Source organism: Bombus pyrosoma, linkage group LG4 (genome assembly GCF_014825855.1).
Source record: "Bombus pyrosoma isolate SC7728 linkage group LG4, ASM1482585v1, whole genome shotgun sequence".
Lineage (NCBI taxonomy): Eukaryota > Metazoa > Arthropoda > Insecta > Hymenoptera > Apidae > Bombus > Bombus pyrosoma.
In genome coordinates this window covers 852,839-875,988 of record NC_057773.1, presented here as the reverse complement: position 1 = coordinate 875,988, position 23,150 = coordinate 852,839, and the positions used below count along the sequence as shown (strand labels likewise).

Sequence of the window (23,150 nt, the reverse complement as noted above, 5' to 3'; positions counted from 1 at the left end):
ATAATAAAATAAATTATATTAAATATAATATAATATAATAAATTATAATAAAATAAAGAGCTACAATTTATGAAAAAGGAAATAAAGATAAAATATAAAATGATAAAAAAATAACAAATGAAATGAATATCGCTATTAAAAGTGTATCATTATTCATGTGTATGAAATTATGTGTATAACATGGTCATCATATTTGCAATAATTACATCGCGGTAATATTATTATGTTATGCTTAAGACTATTTTCTCAATTATCATTTGATTAATTTCATGGAATAGTGGTAATTTTCCTTCTTTATATAAGTATGTATAAGTATCATTTACATAAGGTGTTTATTCCGTATCAAACGTAGTAATTTAGTTTTTAAATCCAAGGAGATATTAAAACGTATGGTTGTGTATCCAAATCTTATACCTATTTTCCATGTAGTATATTAGTGAATTATGAGCTTATTGTCTCCATCGCTTCATGCTCCTTCTTATTGCTTTTTGAAAAACTCCCTATTTTCTAATGGTTTGGATTGGTATTTATCAGTCTTTTAACGCATTTGCTGGTTACATTACTTTAATAAAAAAATTAAATAAATTAAAATGGTCTTTTCGTGTTACATGTATATTAGAATTTGATTTCAATTATAATTTGCAACAGTTACACTTCAAGATTCTGAAGCTTATACTTGTTTAGCGTGGTATTATTTTTAACATGAAAAGAAATCGCAGTATACATAGTACATATATACAGAACAAGTAGCACATATGCAACTTAATCTAGATAATATTGACAATAAATAACTAATAATGGGAAGTTAAATGCGCATTTATTAATATTTCTATTTTACGGTACGCTTCAATCAATATCGCGATATTTTACGAAATACTACAATAAATATTAATACATTGCTTTTACTTTTTGTGTTATGAAAAATAACTAAAGAAAACAATCGAGAAGTTATATAAAACGTGTTTGAATGTAAATAAAGAAGAATAACAAGATTATGGAAAGAATACATGCTACAAAGAATGTTATTCGTTTTTATTGAAACAATGTAAAAAGGACAATGTTAAGAAAATATTGCTGCATATTTTGTAGATGAAAGTATACCAATAGGTTTTCTACAGTTGAATATATTTATATATTTGATTAATGGCAAGTAGGTGAAAAGATGAAACTTGAAATTTAGTTACTGCTTTTTTATAGCGACAATACTTTCTCTTTATCTTGGTTCGTTATCACGATGCGTAATACATTATACATATGTATATCGTATCTATGAAACATATACGAACATTGTGCATAGTATGATTCACACTGGACTTTGCGCGTATTTTTTGATGGTTTCTTTGTTACAATATATCTTTGTTTTCAATCATGTAAGCTATCATAGAGGAAGTTATTTCTTAACGTATATGAGTTTCAATTACAAATTACTTCGTTTCAGAATGTAGAAATGTAGTAATGTACAATATCGTTATAGTACCACCCGATACATTCATGTACGTATAATGTTAAGAATAGGGAGACGGTTAAAGCTATTTCAACTTCAGTCTTTTACAACGATCTGCCGTGTACTGAGCGTTCGACTGTCCCTACGAGTATTCCCATTTTCATTCAGTGACTCTCTTCTAAACAGAAAACCGTATGGCCTTATTAATGTTTTAGATCTTCAATAATTTTAAAATTCGTGTTGCTCTGACCATTACACGTTTATTAACTCGTTTTCGATAAATCTTGCTGCTATTTCTAATTATGTGTATTTGACTTAATTAATTGAGTGAAATTTATCTAAATGGATGCTCATACTTGATCGATTTATCCATAAAAATGTTTCGTAATCATTTATGAAAGGTTCGTGAAAGTTTATTGTTTACCATCGTCAACCTCGATCACAAATAATTTCATAGAACGTAATCGAATTTTTAAAATTTTTGAAAATGTTTTTATAAACTCACTAGGGAATTTTTAACGCGGTAAGTTATTCAACGTATGAGGAAGGTACTTACGTATTTTGAATAATGATCTGAACAAAGTGGATATAAATTAGTGAAATTACTGATCAATCATGTCCACAAAATCGGAGTGCAAGGAGAAGCAGAGCAGCGATGGAATGCAAAACACCCCAGTATCACCATCATATTCAAAAATAACAACCCCTATTGACATCGAATTCAATGACTTAACTTATACAGTACCTTGTGGTAGAAAAGGTACGATAATATAAATATTGCTATACTGTTTGAATACAATAATTGAAGTATTAAAATCTTATTTTATAATTTAAGTACTAAATATTTTCTTATGCTCTAGTAGAACAAATCTGTTTAAAATAAATATATATTGCAATTTTTCATTTTTTTATTTCAGCTCCGTTTCGTCTGAAACATATCCGTGAAAAAGTATATTTGATATTCTACATTGCAATTTTAATAATATGCCTTCAAAAGAAAGATAATAATAGATTAAGAACTCAAAAATGTCTACTCGAAACATTGATTCCTTAAAAATTTCTTAAAATTCCTTTACGATTCAATGATAAAGAAAATTATTCTTATAAAATTATCGGGTAAAAAGATTCTATAAAAGTCTTTTAGTTTTGTTGTGGTTTTAATCGTTTTGGCGCTGTATCCACTCCGTGACTTATTTTCTATAGTTCTATTATGTTTATAATCTTTCTACTTACAAATAACAATATTATACTTGAATAAAACATCTTATGCTTGTTTTATTTTATTTAAAGATATAATTAAGTGCTTTTAAATAAGAAAAGGTATATTCGTTCTGAACATAATTGAGAAGATCAATTTTTTAAACAAAGCATGCATATTGTATACATAAAACACATCTAAAATGGAATCGTTTAATGCGTACCTCACAATCAGTTACAATTCTAAAAAGCAAAAGATGCAAATTAAGTTAAACACATCAACGCTATCATGCTTAAGTCAATCGATTCGATAAAGGTACAGTAGATGTTATGTAATACAAAAAGTAAATATGTATAAGATAATCATATTTGAATCTAGGATAGCAAAAACAAATTTTATTGCTGTATAATTTTTTAATTATTGGTATTACAGTAAACAAGTTAAGTATGATACGTTAATACTTGTCCAAGATAAATCTTATTAAAATAGGTATTTTGTCATGCAATAATACATTAGGAAGATAAATTATTCACTGATTCGATAATTAAATAAATAAAATAAAAAGGTCATGGATTAATCTTGATTCATTGGACCGTTGAATAAAAATGTGTAGTTTTATATAATACAAGATTTTAATATCTTTCGTCACTTCAACATGATAAATATGTACCGTATGCAAATAATTAAAGAACTGCATGGAAAAATACTAAAATTATTCAGGAAACTATATCATGTTATATTTTCTTCGAAATTTTGTTTAATTATGTTACAATACTTGTTTATCATCGGATATTATCAGAAAATTATGCATAGAACTTTCATCTATTTTTCATCTCGATAATGTATCTGCTTTGTATTTATAGTGTATCTACTTTGTATTCTTTTTGTATAACATTGTAAAATAATGAAATGTTCTATTCTCATATGTCTTAGGTACAAAAGTTATATTAAGAGGAATTTGTGGACAATTTAAATCTGGAGAATTAACCGCTATATTAGGTCCATCAGGCGCCGGAAAATCCACCTTATTAAATATTCTCGCAGGATACAAGTAATGTTTCACATAACTAGAATAAAGTACTTACATGTAATGTAAAATTAATAAATGCATTGAGCAATTGTATTCAAATGAATATATGAAAAATTTATCGTCACGACGCGTTATCCGTATGCTTTTAATGAAGTTTAAATTAGACTATTCTGCTTAAAAGCGCAATCAGCATGTCGAAGGTCATTGACCGCACGGTTTACGTCGTAGACTTTACAATAAATAAGTAAACACTCTGTCTAAGTTAAGATCGATAGCTTAGTTGCTCGCTATCATAGATACACGACTAACAATTCTATTTTCATCATTTTTTACTTTTTTCGATTTTAAAATCAAAGCTAACGTTTTCAGATCGGCTGATAGCGTTACGGGACACATAAGTATCAATGGACAAACACGAGACGAGAATTATTTTAAAAAAATGTCATGTTACATAATGCAAGAAGACCTTCTTCAACCATGGCTTACAGTACAAGAGGCAATGCAATTTGCTGTAGATTTGAAACTTGACAACATTTCCCAAAAAGCAAAATCGATCGCTGTAAGCATTTTACGCGTTAGCAATACAATTGCATAAGAACAAAAACATATTTCTTTCGTATGGTGTATGTAAAAAATATCAGGAGAAATCTGTTTGGTTAAAAATGCCATTCTTGTACGCAACCTTAAATTATGTTCTCGGAATACTCAGAATACATTTCATCGCGCACATTTTTTATATTATCGTCGCGCACTCAATGACAGTCTTGAAACAAGAGATCCAAGCATTTCGACATAATGATACTAGCTTTTTAAAAATTTGTTGAAATCTATGAATTATTGACATAGTATCAATCCACTATATCCACTACTAAACATTTACATAATTTTAGATAGATGAAATTCTAAATATTTTGCGATTACGTCATGCGAAAGATACAACTACCGAATGTCTATCGGGTGGGGAAAGAAAAAGACTTTCGATCGCTTTGGAACTCGTGAGTAATCCTCCTGTTGTGTTTCTTGACGAACCAACTACGTGAGTACTTTATGTCGTTTATTAAGGAAGAAATAATGAAATTTCAATGATTGCTCTACAATCCACCCATTCAATTTCTAGAGGACTAGATGAAATATCAGCTGCACAGTGTACCGACCTTTTAAAATCTTTGGTGCGACTGGGGAGAACGATAATCTGCTCCCTCCATACTCCAAGTGCAAGCATTTTCGCAAAATTCGACCACATTTATGTTATAGCCGCTGGCCAATGTATCTATAGAAGCACTGTACATAATCTAGTACCATTTGTTCGACAAATTGGTATCGAATGCCCAAAACACTATAATCCTGCCGATTTTGGTAAATAATAAGCTAATTAACTTTATTTATTGGCCGAATTCATATATCGCTCGAAAACTAAACTGTTATCGTTACAGTGATAGAAATATCTGCGGGCGAATATGGTTCAGAATGGATAAGTCGAATGATAAATGCTGTGGACACGGAATTTCCTATCGTTCCTGTTTCTCGACGAACGAGGTTCGAATTTCAATACAAAGCAAAAATATCGAAAGTGTCCTGGTTCAAACAATTTGTTGTTCTATCGAAAAGAATGTTATTACAGTTAGGTAGAAATAAGGTGCAAAGTAATTATAAAATTTAATGAACGGAAGATTTTGGAAGAAATATGTAACGTAACAAATGCTATTATTTTGCAGAGTTATATGTACTTAAAAATAAGTTTATATATATTCCTGGGCTTCGTCGTCGGTAGTTTATTTTTAAACATTGGAAACGACGGGTCAAAAACCTTATCCAATTTTACTTTCTGCTTTGCTTGTTTGATAATTCTCCTCTATGTACCTATGTCACCGGTATTAATGCACTGTAAGGAAACAATAATTATATGAGGTGAATCGATGATTCTTAATGTGCGTTTATTTAAAAAGGATAGGTTGAACTGCCTAATGGATAATAACATTACTATACAATTAAAAATTAATTAATTAACAAATAATTAACAAGTTGCTAAGAATCCTTTGAATGGTAGAATATGAAAGAACGTCCGGCTGAATGTTCGACTACATTTTCGATCGATTATCCTCTATTATCTTACCAATTTTCATTGTTGTTTTCTTCAAATTCGATCATACTTTTTAGATAATTTTAAAATTACAGTTCCTTCGGAAGTGCAATTGGTTAAACGAGAATATTTCAACATGTGGTACGATTTGAGTCCCTATTATTGTGCATTTACAATAGTTAATATACCTGGACAGGTAAGAACATATTGCAGGTAATGGCATATTGGATTTCATCAAAAGTTATACAATATGGCAACTTTATAAATCACTTAGAAGCGAAACAACGTTCTAATCAACAAATCGACGTTGCAGATATTACTATCATCGATATATTTATTGATGGTATATGTGATCACAAATCAACCTCTGGAGTTGTCCAGATGCGCAATGTTTTTTAGTATTTGCTTCATGTGCGCGTTTATCGCAGAAAGTATGGCATTAGTTATAGCCAGCACGCTGAACATCGTGGTATGTTTCGTATTATCCCTTTATTAGTAATGATAATACTATAACACCGTGAGCTAATTGACGATTACCAACTAATATTTCGAAATCTTGACTATTCTCTCTAACGTTAATTATCTTTTAGAATGGTACATTTGTTGGGCCTGTAATTTCCACTCCACTAGTGTTGGTAGCTATACAAGGAATCGGTGAAACGGAAAGTTTATCTATCTATCGTAAACTCATAATGTATCTAAGTTACATTCGATATGGTATAGAAGGTCTTGTAGTTGCTTTGTACGGTTACAACAGAGAAAAGCTATACTGTTCGCCTGCGGAAATATTCTGCCCCTTCGGAACACCTCGACAAGTTTTACTAACAATGAGTAAGTAGTCTCCTAAAAGTATTTAAAAGAATTCAAAATATATTATTTGCTATGATACAATGTCTTAATTATTGTTTCAGAGATGGAACATGTGGTTTTTTGGGTTGACATTATCGCTTTAATAATTATCCTTATCTGTCTAAGGGCTCTCTCCTATTATTTGCTTAGACAACGACTTAAGCCGAATAAAATGTTTCAAGCAGTTCGTCTCATTGGAAGGATAATAAAAAATCATTTTAACATCGACAATTAAAACCTAGTCTTATTTTATAGTAGAAATATACAAAATATTATTTTCAAAAAAGTAATCTCGATCTTTTATGATTTTTTTCCGAATGTGATGAAAAGAAGATCACATAACTAAATTTAATTTAATGAACTTATATTGTAATTACATATAAGCAAATCCATGGCTACTAGTGATTTTAAATGATTTTGTTCATTCTGCCACTAATTAGGTGCAATCAATAAAATGATCTGAAAAGTTTAAAGTATTTACAATAATAGCATTTTGTTTCCTTTTATTTCATTATTGGATATATTTTGTAATACTGGACGCAATATTATAAAGAGATTGATTTATGAAATGTTAATAGAATAATCTACTGAACCTCTTCATTAATAAAGCAGTAATGATAAATGGTAATAAATAGCGATAAATGCATAATAATGAAGAATCATTAATAATAGCCCTCAATAAAAAATTGTTAATATATTACCATGTTGAAATTTCACAGAAACGCAAAGGTATTATATTATTGTATTTTAAAATATATAAAAGTTACGCAGTTCTCATATTATTCAAACTGTAATTTTCAAATTCTCAATTTCGATTATCGAGTGATATTAGTGTTGAAGACTAAATTCGAGAATATCGAATAGAAAAATGCAAGTACATATATACATACATTTATAGCATTGGCGTCGTCCGGTTATTGAGCGACGAAAATATTTGGAAAACGAAACGTTCACATACATGAAATGTATATAAAATAGAGTTTAGCAGATACAAATAAGCGACATAAGATATAATCAAATAATAATGATAATTCTGTTATGACGAGTAAAGGTATATCGAAACATCCTAATGTAAGTTTTATTCATGAAACAAACATACAATTGTAACATTAAGATCTAATAATTCTTCCAATTCTAACAATTAACATCTAATATTCGAAAAAAATTTGATATTCCTAACTTTTCTTGTAAATAAATGAGTGAGTTTCAAGAGGAATATAAAAAAAGGAAAGAGAATTTTTAATAATTTATTTATAACTAAGTTAGTAATACATATGTATGTATCACTCTCATCTATTGTTTGCTAATGCTAATTGTTATCCGATGCAATATTGTTTAACTAAATTCTTTTTTTTTATGATATTAAAAAAGACAAGGGCGGGAGGGGAGTCAAAGTAAAAAAGAGACAGAAATATTTATACTCTATACAGTTATGATTAACAAGGAGACGGCAAGAACTGTGAAATCTCGGATGAGTTGGTTGTATGTTCATTCAATATTTTAGGTTCATAGTAAACAGTCCCAAAAGAATTCGAATGTATGGTCTTTTATTTTTAAAAAATTAATCAAGAAAGAATTATGTTCTTGGTACAGCAGTTCCTTATGTTTTAAATATTTTAATTACAATTTTCATCTGCAAAATTGTAAGAATATGCAGACGTATTATAATAAATAAAAATAATCAAAAATTTATCAAAATAAATTGTAAAAATTTAATATTTAAGAAAATATAATATTAATATTAAAAGAATGTATAAAGATATAAAAATATATTTATTAATTTTTCTAAAATAAATTTAATAAACAATTGAGTTCTCATTCTGAGGTAACTTAGTGTAATTATTGTGCGATTTTGTTATTCTAATAAGTGTTTTTATCGGATAGAAAAGTATGAACTTTTCCGTAGAAGCGTACAATGAAATAGATTCTGTAGAGTGGACACACAGGCGATTATATCTCGTTTGCGGTGGAACTATGTAAATAGGTTCTTGTATATATAGCGTGGAACATCTTCCAGCATTTGACCGCTTGGTGTAGCACCTGTACTGTGGAAATACTATAATAATTGGCGTAAGCACGATTATATAAACAGGTCTTGAGACTCATATACCAAAGCCAAAGAGGAGATTTCCTCTTTGCCGAAGCTTAGGAAAAATCATTCGAAAATTGAGTCGTAACTAACTCGTGAAAAACCAACATGGAAGACAAGAAGGTTCTCGTTCTGCGCACCCTTGACACGCTATGAATATCTCAAACAGAGATAGGGACACTCTTTTCATTTCTTCTACCTTCGTAAGATCGTGTACTTTATTAACCTTCCATGATGATTTTTCACGACTGTAACACGACTCAATTTTCATACGGTTTTCCCTAGCAAGTGTCGAGACCTATTTATATGATCGTGGGCGTGAGCACTTTCATTTTTTCTTTGGTAAAACAAGGGAAAAAATAAACTCAAGCTCAAATCATCAAACGCCATCTCTTGGAGCCAATATTGTTAACCAAGAGAAAAAATAAACTAGAACTTGAACTTGAAATCACCAAATATGTATATCAAATAAAATAATTTAGAATTAATTTTAAATTAGTGTTTCAATTAATAACATTAATTTGTAACTCTTGTAACTAAACGTAATAATAAAAGTTATAAAAGAACAAAAAAAAAAAGAAGTATGTAATATTTAATTCCTGCCAAGCGACAATAAATGATAATTATACTTTTATTTAATAATAATATTTTTGTCCTGAGAGTGTTATATATATATCAATTTTTTTTATTATGTAAATTCATATTATTGTAGAAATAAAAATTATATAAGTTGGAAATTTAATATTGTATTTGTGTACGATAGATGGCGTTTCAATAGATATAAATGTTTCCTTCCTTCAAAGTTTGGTGTTCTATGTTCTTTACTTCTATCAACGCGTCGAAGTGGACGTACTTTTCTTTTTGAGCGTGTACACGTTTCGTGTCGCAAGGCTTAAAGGTAAATATATGTATTTCAACGTAATTTATAATAAATAATATTGTTCATTTTAAGTGTGCCACCTATTCATATATTAAATAATTAAATTTATTTATAATATAATATATTACATTACAAGATGATTTACGATACAGTAAAGATTTCATTATTCACGTGTATTTGTAATTCATAATTTTTCTAATATAGTTAATTATATTATTATATTTCTCAAGTTTTATTATTTCAATATTATGTAATTGTACAAATTATTACACAAATAATTAATTATACAAATATACACTCTGTGTATAGTTAATAGTATCTGAAACGCAAAAATAGATTTCAGTATAAGGAGACGTAAAAAATTATATTTAGATTCCTATATATCTAATGCTAATTATTTTTCTTGATAAACGAATGTTATTTGTTTCCAAATTCACTTACGTATAATACTAATATGCACTGTATATGATGATATAAATAATCACCATCTTTCGACTGAGAACTGTGATGGCAATTTCTTGCTGAAAGAAACTGATCAATATAAATAATGACGAGATATTAAATTCAAAAGAGCATTCAAAATGTGTTTCTTATTTCAGAATGCGTTACGTGGCCGCTTATCTTTTAGCTACCCTGGGAGGGAAAGCATCTCCTAGTCAAAATGATATTGAAAAAATTTTATCATCCGTTGGAATTGAAGCCGATACAGAAAAGCTTAAGAAAGTCATCTCTGAACTGAATGGAAAATCAGTAGATGAACTTATCGCACAAGGTACAGCTTCTTTAAATTTAAATATTAACACATACATATGTATAGATAAACTATGAAATAATTCAATGTTTAAAATATCTTTTTTACTGATATCTATAAAAGAAATGATTATTATGTGAGTTTGTCAGAAGTTAAATTAATCAGCTCTATTTTATATGAATTTTTCAATTTCATCAAGTTTGTTTTGTCAGATACACATTCAATATTTTAACCCTTTGCGTTTAATGACTCTTTTAGTCTGGTGAAGTAACAACTCCAGATGATTTTGCGCATATGTGATGAGTGTCTTACAGGTAACATAAAATGATTATATACACAAATTAATTTACAAAAACATTATATTCTAATAATTTATTTTTAAAAATTTACAATTTTAAAAAATATGATTTTGTGATATTAATTTCTGTATTTTTTGTATGATAATTTATGAAGCATTCATCAAGATGCATACTTACTTTGGCCAAAATTTTTCTTTGGTGACATTATGTCATATTTGCCAAATTGAACGTTATAACAATGTTCTCCCTCTTATATCTTTTTTGCAACATAACCGTTTGTTTCAGTTATTATTTGATTTATCGATAAGAAATATCTTTAAAAAATTCAATGGTTCAACATTTGAGGATACCTGTGGCCTTCCAGGTATTTCGTCGGCTATGAATTTTATTCTCTGCGGTATTTCGCTAGATTCTTCAAAAGGTGCCCATTCTGAATTATTAGGATATTGTGGGGCATCACTGTCACTTTTGGATTCACTATCTAATTATTCTAATTTTTTTTTTATTAGAAGATTATTCTAATCTTTCGATTTCTTACACTTAATACTATGTCACTATCTCCATCACTGCTTTCATATTTTCTTTATCAATAATTCCTTCATGAATACAATCAATCTCGTCTCTCAACAATTCAAAATCAAATTCATCTTCATTTGACCAAATTTCATTTCCGAAATCCATTTTTTAGGGCTTCTAAGCTATACTACCATGATCGTAGAATCCGAACTAATGTAGGAGAAGTCAGAACCATGGTTTTGGAGGAATTTGAGACTAAATATCTTACCTCCATTTCAAAGTGTGACACTTCACACTTCCTAACAAAGAACATAAAGAGCTAAGGAACCTATTTACGAAAAATACTGTGCTATCATTAATTGTCGATGACGAAATCTAGCATAAACAGAGACTTGCTTCTCACTCGCCATTGCTTGCTTTTCAAACGCTGTAACAATTGAATCTCCTCTTGAGCGCAAAGGGTTAAGAAACAAAGGGCTTATTTTCACGAACCTATTTATTACAAAGAAATGACATAAATAATTGCAAATTTCAAGATATATTTTTAAAAATAATGTTTATAATCGCAATTTTTCTCTATGTTCCAATTTATAGAGTTGATCAGTAAGACTTTTGAATGACTTGTCTATATCTATTTTTATCTTAACATGGTTTGTTTTGTTTTGGAAATAATGTTTTGTCAAATTAATTAAAAACTGTTTTGTTTCATTGGTATCAATGTATTAATATTATTCGACATTCTACTAACACAGGTCATTTTTAACAAAAAGATGTTTGATTCTTTCAGGGATGGAAAAATTATTATCCATGCCAGTTGGTGGTGCTGTAGCTGTTAGTGCAGATGCTGCACCTGCAGGAGGTGCAGCAGCCCCGGCTGAAGAAAAGAAAGGTAAATGTTATATGAATATATAATACAATTAGAAATTATGTAAAAATTATTCACATAATTTCTGTTTACAGAAGAGAAAAAGCCAGCGAAAGAGGAATCTGAATCGGAAGACGACGACATGGGTTTCGGTCTTTTTGATTAAAATGATCAACAATAATATCTGTATAATATTTGTGCAACATATGTATTATACAGTTTTGACAACAGCTCTGGAAATGAAATAAATTTTATTTTTAATGTATATGTGTTTTGTGTGTATATATTGTCGAATAGTTATAAATATCTATAGACCTCAAATTTTTTGAATTAATATTGCAATATACTTAACGTACTTTAATTAAATTAATTCTTAATCATCTATATGTGTGTATATATTGTCGAATAGTTATAAATACCTATAGACCTCAAATTTTCTGAATTAATATTGCAACATACTTAACGTACTTTAATTAAATTAATTCTTGATCGTCTATTTGTGTGTATATATTGTCGAATAGTTATAAATACCTATAGACCTCAAATTTTCTGAATTAATATTACAACAATCTTCGTGCATAGATATGTGATTCAAAACTTCAAATTCTTGAAAAATCATAATGTTATAATACAATTATGATTACTATTTCCTTTACTGTAGTAGTAAGTTCTAGTGAGACTGGATATTAATTTCCTATACGAGGAAATGTACATGATGGAAAACGTATACGTAATGTACTCAATTGTGCGCCGTTGCAGCTTCATTCATAGCAAGGAGTGGGGGTTGAGAATTGAAGAAAGGAAGGGGTGATGTTGGAGAGATTTGCTAGAAAATCCAGTTACGTGTATTCTTACGCTACCGAACGTTTAAATTGACGGAATTAAAAAGATAATCGTGATTATTTGATATTCGATTACAGGTCTCGTATAATGTAACTATTTGGATGCGTTTACAAACGTTTGGCAATATCAGAATATAGGATCGATCGAAACACTTTTGTACTTGAGGGACTATTTTTAGATAGAGGGGCGGTCATTGGCGGCCATGATGGGTGTCAGCGGCAAGTAGTGACGGCATTCACTTTGCGTCAGTTGGTTTTGTGCGCTGATGGTTGGACCGAGGTTTTTTGGTTGAGAAGAGCGCACTATAAGCCAAAACAGTTGTACATAGGAAAGATAGACAGCCGCGATAGATTTTTCATTAGGTAACCGCGGCTGAAAAACCTCGAAAATTTTGGGAAAACATTAGGAAAATGACGCAGTTACTACCCATAAGGTTTCAAGAACATCTCCAGGTAGGTGACCTGCTTTCGTACCCGGCTCTTCTATTATTTCGACACGTCGTCAAACATCTTCATTTTCGCCAACTACATTTTCAATTTCATTTTACTATTATAACGTTCTTCTAGAAAATTTTTAGCTGCCAGTTTTATTGCTGTAACGAGGAGATACGAATTCCGTTAAAATACTTTTGAATTGACATTACTTTGACAGGTATAATAGTGATCGCATGTTCGTTCGTTATACTAAATTTTAATCAATTTATATGAACGTTCGTAATAGGATATTTAGAGGTTAACTAATCATAATATTATTCTGTATAGCAATGTCGACGAGAAAAATAAATTGATTTTTTTTATCAACGAGGGCCACGTCTACTCGACATATACGCCCCTTATTTCCGTCTTTATACATCGTGAATTTTCTAATTAAAATATTCGTTGTATTTCGCAAATCTCGCGATAGCAATATGGAATTAGATTATGATTCATTAATTCGTCGGTAGTTTACTTCTTTATAATAGTGATTTGCGATTTCGCGTGAAATAGCTTTTAATTGCAATCATGTATCATTATGTATTTTTTATTCTACATTCCAGATAAACTGCATTTAACTAATCTATTTCTCCCATCTTCCTGAAGCTGATGAAATTAATTCCTAGCGAGAAATATAATTTAGTTCAATAACAATTTTTATTAAATTTTTAGATTAGATAAAAATCAATGTGGAACACTTTTATGCTTATTTATCTTAAATTAATTATTAAATATGTTTAATATGAAATTATATTAAAAGCTCCCTCCAATAATTTTGATACATTAAAGTTATTTAAAGAATAAGATATTCTAATTACAATTTATAGAATATTTAGATATATTTCAATTAAAGAGCTGTTTCTCAGTATGATAATTTGTTTTTGTCATTTTCTTTTTTCTAGCTTACAGCTGTTGGGATTAATGCTAACAATGTCAGCTTTAACACACTCACAATGGAATCTGATAAATTTATTTGTGTCCGAGAAAAAGTTGGCGATACTGCACAGGTAGTTATTATCGATATGAATGATTCTGCAAATCCAATCAGGAGACCTATTTCTGCAGATTCTGCGATCATGAATCCTGCAAGTAAAGTAATAGCTTTAAAAGGTAATAATTAATATAAAATAAGTACATGAAATTTAATAATAAATTTAGTAACATGTTTTATTCTTACTATTAGCAATGAAAACTCTTCAGATTTTTAACATAGAAATGAAATCAAAAATGAAAGCTCACACAATGACAGAAGATGTAGTCTTTTGGAAGTGGATATCATTAAATACTTTGGCATTGGTAACAGAAACTGCAGTTTATCACTGGTCTATGGAAGGAGAATCTACACCGAATAAAATGTTTGACAGACATTCGTCACTAAATGGCTGTCAAATAATTAATTATAGAACTGATCCAAAACAAACATGGCTATTATTGATTGGTATTTCTGCTCAGCACAATAGAGTGGTTGGTGCTATGCAACTTTATTCTGTTGAGAGAAAATGTTCTCAACCTATCGAAGGACATGCTGCTTCTTTCGCCCAATTTAAAATGGAAGGAAATGCAGAATCAAGTAACTTATTTTGTTTTGCTGTTAGAACAGTACAAGGTGCAAAGCTCCATATTATCGAAGTAGGTCAACCTCCTGCTGGTAATCATCCTTTCCCAAAGAAGGCAGTAGATGTTTTTTTTCCACCAGAAGCTGGAAATGACTTTCCTGTTGCTATGCAAGTCAGCTCAAAGTATGATGTTATATATTTAATAACAAAGTATGGCTATATACATATGTATGATATTGAATCTGCTACATGTATATTTATGAATCGCATATCTGGAGAAACTATTTTTGTCACTGCACCGCATGAAGCATCTGGTGGTATAATAGGAGTAAATCGGAAAGGTCAAGTATTATCTGTATCCGTCGATGAAGAAAACATAATTCCATATATAAATGGAGTACTACAAAATTCCGAACTTGCATTGCGAATGGCTGTAAGAAATAATTTGTCAGGAGCTGAAGACTTGTTCGTCAGGAAATTTAATTTGCTTTTCCAAAATGGTCAATACGCGGAAGCAGCTAAAGTTGCAGCAAACGCTCCGAAAGGAATACTTCGAACTCCGGCGACTATTCAACGGTTCCAACAGGTACCAACTACGCAAGGACAAACATCACCCTTATTGCAATATTTTGGAATACTTCTAGATCAGGGACAATTAAATAAATATGAATCTTTAGAATTATGTCGTCCAGTGCTTGTGCAAGGTCGTAAGCAACTTCTTGAGAAATGGTTGAAAGAAGATAAATTAGAATGTAGCGAAGAATTGGGTGACTTAGTGAAACAAGCTGATCCAACTTTAGCTCTTAGTGTTTATTTAAGAGCTAATGTCCCTAATAAAGTTATACAATGTTTTGCAGAAACTGGACAATTCCAGAAAATTGTATTGTATGCTAAGAAAGTTTCTTATACCCCTGATTATATATTTTTGTTAAGAAATGTCATGAGAATTAATCCAGACCAGGGTGTAGCATTCGCCCAGATGTTGGTCCAAGATGATGAACCCTTAGCCGATATCAACCAAATTGTGGATATATTCATGGAACAAAACATGGTTCAACAATGTACAGCATTTTTATTGGATGCTTTGAAAAATAATCGGCCAAGTGAAGGAGCTTTACAAACACGACTTTTAGAAATGAACTTAATGTCTGCTCCACAAGTTGCTGATGCAATCTTAGGAAATCAAATGTTCACACACTATGACAGAGCTCACATTGCACAGTTATGTGAAAAAGCTGGCTTATTACAACGTGCTTTGGAACATTACACCGATTTGTATGACATTAAGAGAGCTGTAGTACATACACATTTACTTTCTCCGGATTGGCTTGTTGGATTTTTTGGAACATTATCAGTTGAAGATTCTTTGGAATGTTTGAAGGCAATGTTGACTGCTAACATAAGACAGAATTTACAAATCTGTATTCAAATTGCAACAAAATATCATGAACAGTTGACTACTAAAGCACTGATAGGTATTTATAATTTGCTAATAATGTTATTTTAAACACATATTGATTTATGTTATTTATATTACTATGTATTGGTTTATTTACTTCATATCATCATTATTTTCAGATCTATTTGAAAGTTTTAAATCATACGAGGGACTGTTTTATTTCCTGGGGTCTATTGTTAATTTCAGTCAAGATCAAGAAGTACATTTTAAATATATTCAAGCAGCATGTAAAACTGGACAAATTAAAGAAGTGGAACGAATTTGTAGAGAAAGTAATTGTTACAATCCGGAACGTGTAAAAAATTTCCTCAAAGAGGCAAAACTATCTGATCAGTTACCTTTGATCATTGTTTGTGATCGATTCGATTTTGTACATGATCTTGTACTGTATCTCTACCGAAATAATTTACAAAAGTACATAGAAATTTACGTTCAAAAAGTAAGTTTCATTAATAGTCATTCTGCATCGAATTTAATATAAGAGTTGTAAATTTTGTAATGAATAAACTTTATGACAAATAATAATTGCAATATAGATTCTAGCTTTATTTATTGTAATGGTGGTTTAATTTTAGGTAAATCCGTCACGTCTACCAGTTGTAGTGGGTGGTTTACTTGATGTAGATTGCTCAGAGGATATAATAAAAAATTTAATTCTTGTGGTACGTGGTCAGTTCTCTACTGACGAACTTGTAGAAGAAGTTGAGAAGAGAAACCGTTTGAAGCTCTTACTTCCATGGCTGGAGTCTCGTGTCCATGAAGGTTGTGTTGAACCTGCAACGCATAATGCACTAGCAAAGATATACATTGACAGTAATAATAATCCAGAGAGATTTCTTAAGTAAGTAAATCTAAATATATCTTGACATAACAAAAAAGTATATTATATAAAATGTTCTTTATTAACTAAATTTTAATTTTACAGAGAGAATCAATTTTATGATAGTAGAGTAGTAGGAAAATATTGTGAAAAACGTGACCCACATTTAGCGTGTATTGCTTATGAGCGTGGTCAATGCGATAGGGAATTGATAAGCGTATGTAATGAAAATAGCCTTTTCAAAAGTGAAGCTAGATATTTAGTGAGACGTAGAGATCCAGATTTATGGGCTGAAGTTCTTCTTGAAAGCAACCCTTATAAAAGGCCGTTGATTGATCAGGTAAGTTTACAGTAAAGAAAAATGATAAAAGTAGCGTCAATGATTTTTTAAACATTTAATGAAACTTTGTTTCTATAATTTTAACTATGCTTGTATGCAATTGTTATGAAATTATCGAGATTTCTTTCTAGGTTGTACAAACAGCTTTATCAGAAACACAAGATCCTGAAGATATATCGGTTACTGTTAAAGCATTTATGACTGCTGATTTACCCAATGAACTAATTGAGCTTCTTGAAAAAATCGTACTCGACAGTAGTGTATTTAGTGATCATCGCAATTTACAAAATCTTTTGATTTTAACGGCAATAAAGGCTGATCGTACGCGTGTTATGGAGTACATCAATCGGCTGGATAATTATGACGCCCCTGACATTGCTAACATTGCTATTAACAATGAGTTATACGAAGAAGCTTTTGCCATCTTTAAAAAATTCGATGTGAACACGTCAGCTATCCAAGTTTTAATCGAGCAGGTTAATAATTTAGACAGAGCTTACGAATTTGCTGAAAGGTGAGCTATAATGAATTGAATTTGTAGAAAGTACCTATGTATGAAATTTGTAGAAAGTACTATGTATGAAATTTAACGTGAAATAGTATATTAATGAACTGAATAACATAATTGGTAGAATGGTTGATTGTAATTCATTTTTTAAAAATTAATGGTCTGTTCTTATAGATGTAATGAACCGCCGGTATGGTCTCAATTAGCCAGAGCACAATTACAACAAGGTTTAGTGAAAGAAGCCATAGATAGTTTTATTAAGGCTGACGATCCATCAGCGTATGTAGATGTAGTAGAAACTACTCATCGAACTTCTCATTGGGAGGATTTGGTTCGTTACTTGCAAATGGCTCGCAAAAAGGCGCGTGAATCTTTCATTGAAAGTGAATTAATTTACGCATATGCAAGAACCAATAGACTTGCAGATCTTGAAGAATTTATTTCTGGTCCTAATCATGCCGACATACAAAAGGTAAGTTTTATGTATACATATCAGACACGTAATATTTATTTATGTATATTATCTCTAAAACAGATATATTTATGTCCATAAATGTAAATTTATATTACTTGTTATTAGATTGGCGATAGATGTTTCGACGACAAGATGTACGATGCTGCTAAACTTTTGTACAATAATGTATCGAATTTTGCACGATTAGCTATTACGCTTGTTCACTTAAAAGAATTCCAAGGCGCCGTTGACAGCGCTCGCAAAGCGAATTCAACTCGTACTTGGAAAGAAGTTTGTTTTGCTTGTGTGGATAGCGGAGAATTTAGATTAGCACAAATGTGTGGATTACATATAGTCGTACATGCCGATGAATTAGAAGATTTAATCAATTATTATCAAGATCGGGGGCACTTTGAGGAACTTATTAATTTATTGGAAGCTGCTTTGGGACTTGAAAGAGCGCATATGGGAATGTTCACTGAATTAGCTATACTTTATAGCAAGTATAAACCTCAACGAATGCGAGAACATCTTGAACTTTTCTGGTCTCGAGTTAATATACCGAAGGTATACTATTAATTACATTTAAAATATTTGGATATGAACAAAATGGAAAAGAATGTATTATATTTATTAATAAAATATATAGGTACTCCGTGCAGCAGAGCAAGCACATTTATGGGCAGAGCTTGTATTTTTATATGATAAATATGAAGAGTACGACAATGCAGTTCTTGCAATGATGCAACACCCCACTGAAGCATGGCGAGAAGGTCATTTCAAAGATGTGATTACTAAAGTGGCAAACGTTGAACTTTATTACAAAGCTATACAGTTTTATGTCGAATATAAACCCCTACTTCTGAATGATATACTACTTGTACTTGCTCCACGCATGGATCATACGAGAGCAGTTGCATATTTCAAGAGAACAGGGCATTTACAACTTGTAAAACCATACTTGAGGTCGGTTCAAGCATTAAATAATAAAGCAATTAATGAAGCACTAAACGGTCTACTTATTGACGAAGAAGATTATCAGGGACTCAGAACATCGATTGATGCGTTCGATAATTTTGATAATATTGCGTTGGCGCAACAACTGGAGAAACATGAATTAATTGAATTTAGAAGAATTGCCGCATACTTGTATAAAGGAAATAACAGATGGAAACAATCGGTGGAACTATGTAAAAAGGATCGATTGTTTAGGTAAGTTGCAGTAAAACATTTAAATATTCTATTTATGAGTTTTCATTATTTATTTCCATTTTCGTTATTCAGTATTTTAATTATTGTGTTAACTGAATAGAGATGCTATGGAATATGCAGCAGAATCTCGCAATCCCGAAGTTGCTCAAGAATTATTAGAGTGGTTCTTGGAGAGAGGATCAAAGGATTGTTTTGCAGCATGTCTGTTTCATTGTTATGATTTACTTCATCCAGATGTTATTTTGGAACTTGCGTGGAGACATCGTATTTTACACTTCGCTATGCCGTATCTTATACAAGTTGCACGGGAATATATTACTAAGGTAATACCTCTCATAATTCAATATATTTAATTGCCGACATTTTATTATTATGATAATAACATATATTTTTTTAAAAGGTTGATAAACTGGAAGAAGCTGAAAGTCGCCGCATGGAAGAAACTGATCATCAGGAACATAAACCTATGATTATGCGTAAGTATTTATTTATTTCTTAGTTTAAATATTTTTTAAGAATTTAAATAAATTATTAAAAAAAAATTATAAATTAGAAATTTTCATAAATTGTACATGTGTGAAGAAGGCTGTGTTATTTAAAAGGAAAATTTGTTTCTCTTTTATTATGACATGAACAATCTTTTTATAAATTGATCTTGAGCAAAAAATAAAGATTTACAACTTTTCTTTGTATATATACACTAAAGCAATTTTTTATAACATAAAAGTCTTATTCAACACAAAATTATATAATTATTTTTGATATAATAATATTAGAAAAAAATTCTTGAAGAAATAACAAATATGTGTTATATATATTTTGTATCTTATCATATCATATGTCTATTATAGCGGAACCTCAGTTAATGTTGACAGCAGGACCAGGTATGATGGCACCTGGTTATGCACCACAAGGCGTATATGGAGCACCACCGCAAGGTGTCTATGCACCACCTGCAGCGGCGTATCAGGCTTATGGTATGTGAAACACAATGTGCAACACATTCAGTAACAGAGATCAACAAAATCTACTTTTCTATAATATGTAGGTAGAACAAGATTATTTCAATAGCTCACAATTATATAAAATGCTAAAATAATATCATTAAAGAGAAAAGCGTTGCCGCAAGATAATTGTAACATAAATAAAAATAATGAATTCGAAGTAAACTACGAAATATTTAAGCGCGAATTTCTAGTTTATGAGTAACATTTATAAAATGTTTAATTTACTGTTAAAGTAATTAAAGAGTACACATTGACCATTGTTTATGGAAAAAAGCAAATAACCGTAATAAAAACAAAAAAAATACTTAAATATTTTGCGAATACACATCATATAACAAATCTTTAAACGAGTATGCAATAGTAATAATTTTAGTAATCCATATTATATTGCAACATTCTACATTCTACCAATTGAATTGGATTATTTTATGTTACTTCATAAAGTAACTATCAACATACTTTCACCGAAATATCGATGTATTGCGTACGTACGTGCCTTTGTTTAAGTATTGAAAGAAGTTTTAGTTTAAGATAATATAAAATTAACAATATTAAACAAAAATATTTGTAAGTTTCAATTCAATAAATGTGTCATGAAATTACACAGTGCTTCCTTTTTGGTAAAAGAAAAGAAGAAAATTGGGCTAAACATATTTAAGTGATTATTAAGAGAAACGATAAGTACTCAAAACTAACATATATTCATGTCCATTCAATGGAAAATGAAATGTGGTGAAAATATTATTCTAATATATAATTTGTAGTAATAAAATAAAGGATCTATTTATTTAGATTCAATGAAAACATTGTTGTCACAGTCAAATGTATGAGCCTCAAAATACCTAGCAAGATAAATAAAAGAGAGCGGCATATATCAGTACATCAGTATAACAACAGTGCAAAATAAAGCTGAGAAGTCTGTAAACTGTATGTAATGTATCTAGAAATTTAAATATAGTAAGATATGAGATACGTTTGTATGTCTGTCAGTATATAAGTTTAGTATCTGTGTGTGTTATTGTTGTGGCATGGATAAATAACAAATTTAGCATTTGATCAGGCAGCCAAAATGTGAAGTATAGAATAGAAATATTACATGCTTTCCTAAAGGAAAAAAAAGAAAAAAGAATGATAACAAAGGTAGCTCTCTGATATATTCTCACTAGACAGAGAACATATTTAATCCATTGAAAATATAACAAACTTTATAACGATCTCGTCATATTGATGTATGGATATATGTACTGAGACTTGTTTATGCTGGCTTACAATATTATAATCTTATCTTTTTTGTACACGTTACATTAAAGTATTATAACACTTGTAAAGAAAACTCAGAGGTGTTATAAAATTATATGAACTAAGTAACAATTTTGTTTTACTAACGTGTTCATTTTTTTAGAAGTATAACTTCAAGTTCTTTTTTTACTTATTGTATTTGGTTTACATAATGTATGTATAGTATCCTATTTGGATGTATTGTTCAGTATATTAATTGTATTAATGTATAATGACATTACAAGTATTAATGCAAGTTGGGTAGTCAGATTCCGATACATATGTAGAGAATGACAGAATCGTGTTTGTTGACGTTTCTGTTCATTAAGTGATTCATATTGTCTGTATAAAATGCCCTACTAATAAATCAGGATCAAATACAAGATGTAAAAGGTATATCGGAAAAAATAGTACCTTTTTCTGGCATATCTTACATTCAATGTTCCTAAAGGAGCAACATTATTGCATAACACATTTTTAGTGACATTTTCTTCTGTCACATATTTCAAAAGGAGCAGGAGATATGCACTTATAAATTGTTCTCATTATTCATAAATATGAAACAAAAGTTGAAAACTGGAAAATCATAATATCACAATGATAATGATAACAGAATATTATTCAAACATTTGAATAATGTTTGTTGCGATAACGATACTGATCATTGTGAGCAACTTTCGTTTGATATTTAGCGATTGCAGTAATTTTAGCTGCATATATTAAATAAAAGATGTTAAAATTAGGTGATACAAAGAAGAATCTGTAACATTCCCAATAATCACTTCACTTTCATTAAAATTATATAACGAATGAAAATGTAGATTGAAAAATGTATCTAATACCGTTCTGCAAAAAAGATAATAATGTAATTGTATCATTGTTTGAATATTGTGGATTAAAATAAAATATTAGTAAATTTAGAAATAAATATATCAAAATTGGTTGTTAATTACACGAATATACATATACATGATCAAAATCACATGTCTGTAATGTTGAAAGTCAGTATAAAATGTGGAACATTTGTCGCTATTAAATTTATTTCAATAAACAACTGTATGAATTGAATACACAGTTTACATTAATTTTATATTCCTATATGTATTTCTTCGCTATATATTATATATTTCTATTTAGAACATTTTTCACAGGTACTCCTATGTCAAATGCGACTAGATTTTTTTTATTAAGGAAAAGAA

At 29.9% G+C, this 23,150-nt stretch overlaps 3 protein-coding genes, 1 long non-coding RNA gene and 1 other non-coding gene across 10 annotated transcripts; 4 read left to right on the top strand and 1 right to left on the bottom strand.

The window, feature by feature from the left end:
- Positions 1 to 4: 4 nt before the first annotated feature.
- On the top strand, positions 5 to 7,807 carry LOC122567066 (ATP-binding cassette sub-family G member 1-like). 4 transcript variants are annotated; one of them, XM_043725157.1, is made up of 13 exons: positions 5 to 1,845; positions 1,953 to 1,967; positions 2,042 to 2,204; positions 3,576 to 3,693; positions 4,042 to 4,231; positions 4,563 to 4,708; positions 4,790 to 5,028; positions 5,106 to 5,308; positions 5,388 to 5,556; positions 5,848 to 5,948; positions 6,066 to 6,221; positions 6,343 to 6,583; positions 6,664 to 7,807. In XM_043725157.1, exons 3-13 carry the CDS (start codon positions 2,060 to 2,062, stop codon positions 6,834 to 6,836), a joined length of 1,881 nt encoding a protein of 626 aa, XP_043581092.1. In that variant the 5' UTR covers positions 5 to 1,845; positions 1,953 to 1,967; positions 2,042 to 2,059; the 3' UTR covers positions 6,837 to 7,807. The 4 variants fall into 4 exon arrangements, with proteins under 4 accessions (XP_043581092.1, XP_043581093.1, XP_043581096.1 ...); XM_043725159.1 differs by lacking the exons at positions 5 to 1,845; positions 1,953 to 1,967 and adding exons at positions 2,362 to 2,393; positions 2,735 to 2,957 and having other exon boundaries at positions 2,085 to 2,204; positions 6,664 to 7,805; XM_043725158.1 differs by having other exon boundaries at positions 5 to 1,636; positions 1,953 to 2,204; positions 6,664 to 7,806.
- A 548-nt stretch (positions 7,808 to 8,355) lies between these two features.
- LOC122567067 lies at positions 8,356 to 9,138 on the bottom strand. The gene is made up of 2 exons (XR_006316687.1): positions 8,712 to 9,138; positions 8,356 to 8,646 (listed from the first exon to the last, which is right to left on the bottom strand). It is a non-coding gene; the product is annotated as an uncharacterized LOC122567067 (long non-coding RNA).
- A 321-nt stretch (positions 9,139 to 9,459) lies between these two features.
- Positions 9,460 to 12,266, top strand: LOC122566863 (60S acidic ribosomal protein P2). Its single transcript, XM_043724720.1, has 4 exons — positions 9,460 to 9,588; positions 10,170 to 10,342; positions 11,924 to 12,025; positions 12,097 to 12,266. The coding sequence occupies exons 2-4, from the start codon at positions 10,171 to 10,173 to the stop codon at positions 12,165 to 12,167; spliced, it is 345 nt and encodes a 114-aa protein (XP_043580655.1). The 5' UTR covers positions 9,460 to 9,588; position 10,170; the 3' UTR covers positions 12,168 to 12,266.
- Positions 10,031 to 10,103, top strand: LOC122567263. Its single transcript, XR_006316741.1, has one exon. It is a non-coding gene; the product is annotated as a small nucleolar RNA Me28S-Am982 (small nucleolar RNA).
- Positions 12,267 to 12,780: 514 nt separating the features above from the next.
- On the top strand, positions 12,781 to 23,019 carry LOC122566860 (clathrin heavy chain). Of its 3 annotated transcripts, none has more exons than XM_043724709.1 (14): positions 12,781 to 12,921; positions 13,023 to 13,296; positions 14,220 to 14,427; positions 14,501 to 16,348; positions 16,452 to 16,771; positions 16,908 to 17,173; positions 17,258 to 17,492; positions 17,624 to 18,006; positions 18,175 to 18,472; positions 18,581 to 19,021; positions 19,104 to 19,666; positions 19,767 to 19,989; positions 20,067 to 20,142; positions 20,518 to 23,019. In XM_043724709.1, the coding sequence occupies exons 2-14, from the start codon at positions 13,255 to 13,257 to the stop codon at positions 20,649 to 20,651; spliced, it is 5,037 nt and encodes a 1,678-aa protein (XP_043580644.1). In that variant the 5' UTR covers positions 12,781 to 12,921; positions 13,023 to 13,254; the 3' UTR covers positions 20,652 to 23,019. The 3 variants fall into 3 exon arrangements, with proteins under 3 accessions (XP_043580644.1, XP_043580642.1, XP_043580643.1); XM_043724707.1 differs by having other exon boundaries at positions 12,786 to 12,933; XM_043724708.1 differs by having other exon boundaries at positions 12,866 to 13,296.
- The last annotated feature ends 131 nt before the right edge of the window (positions 23,020 to 23,150 follow it).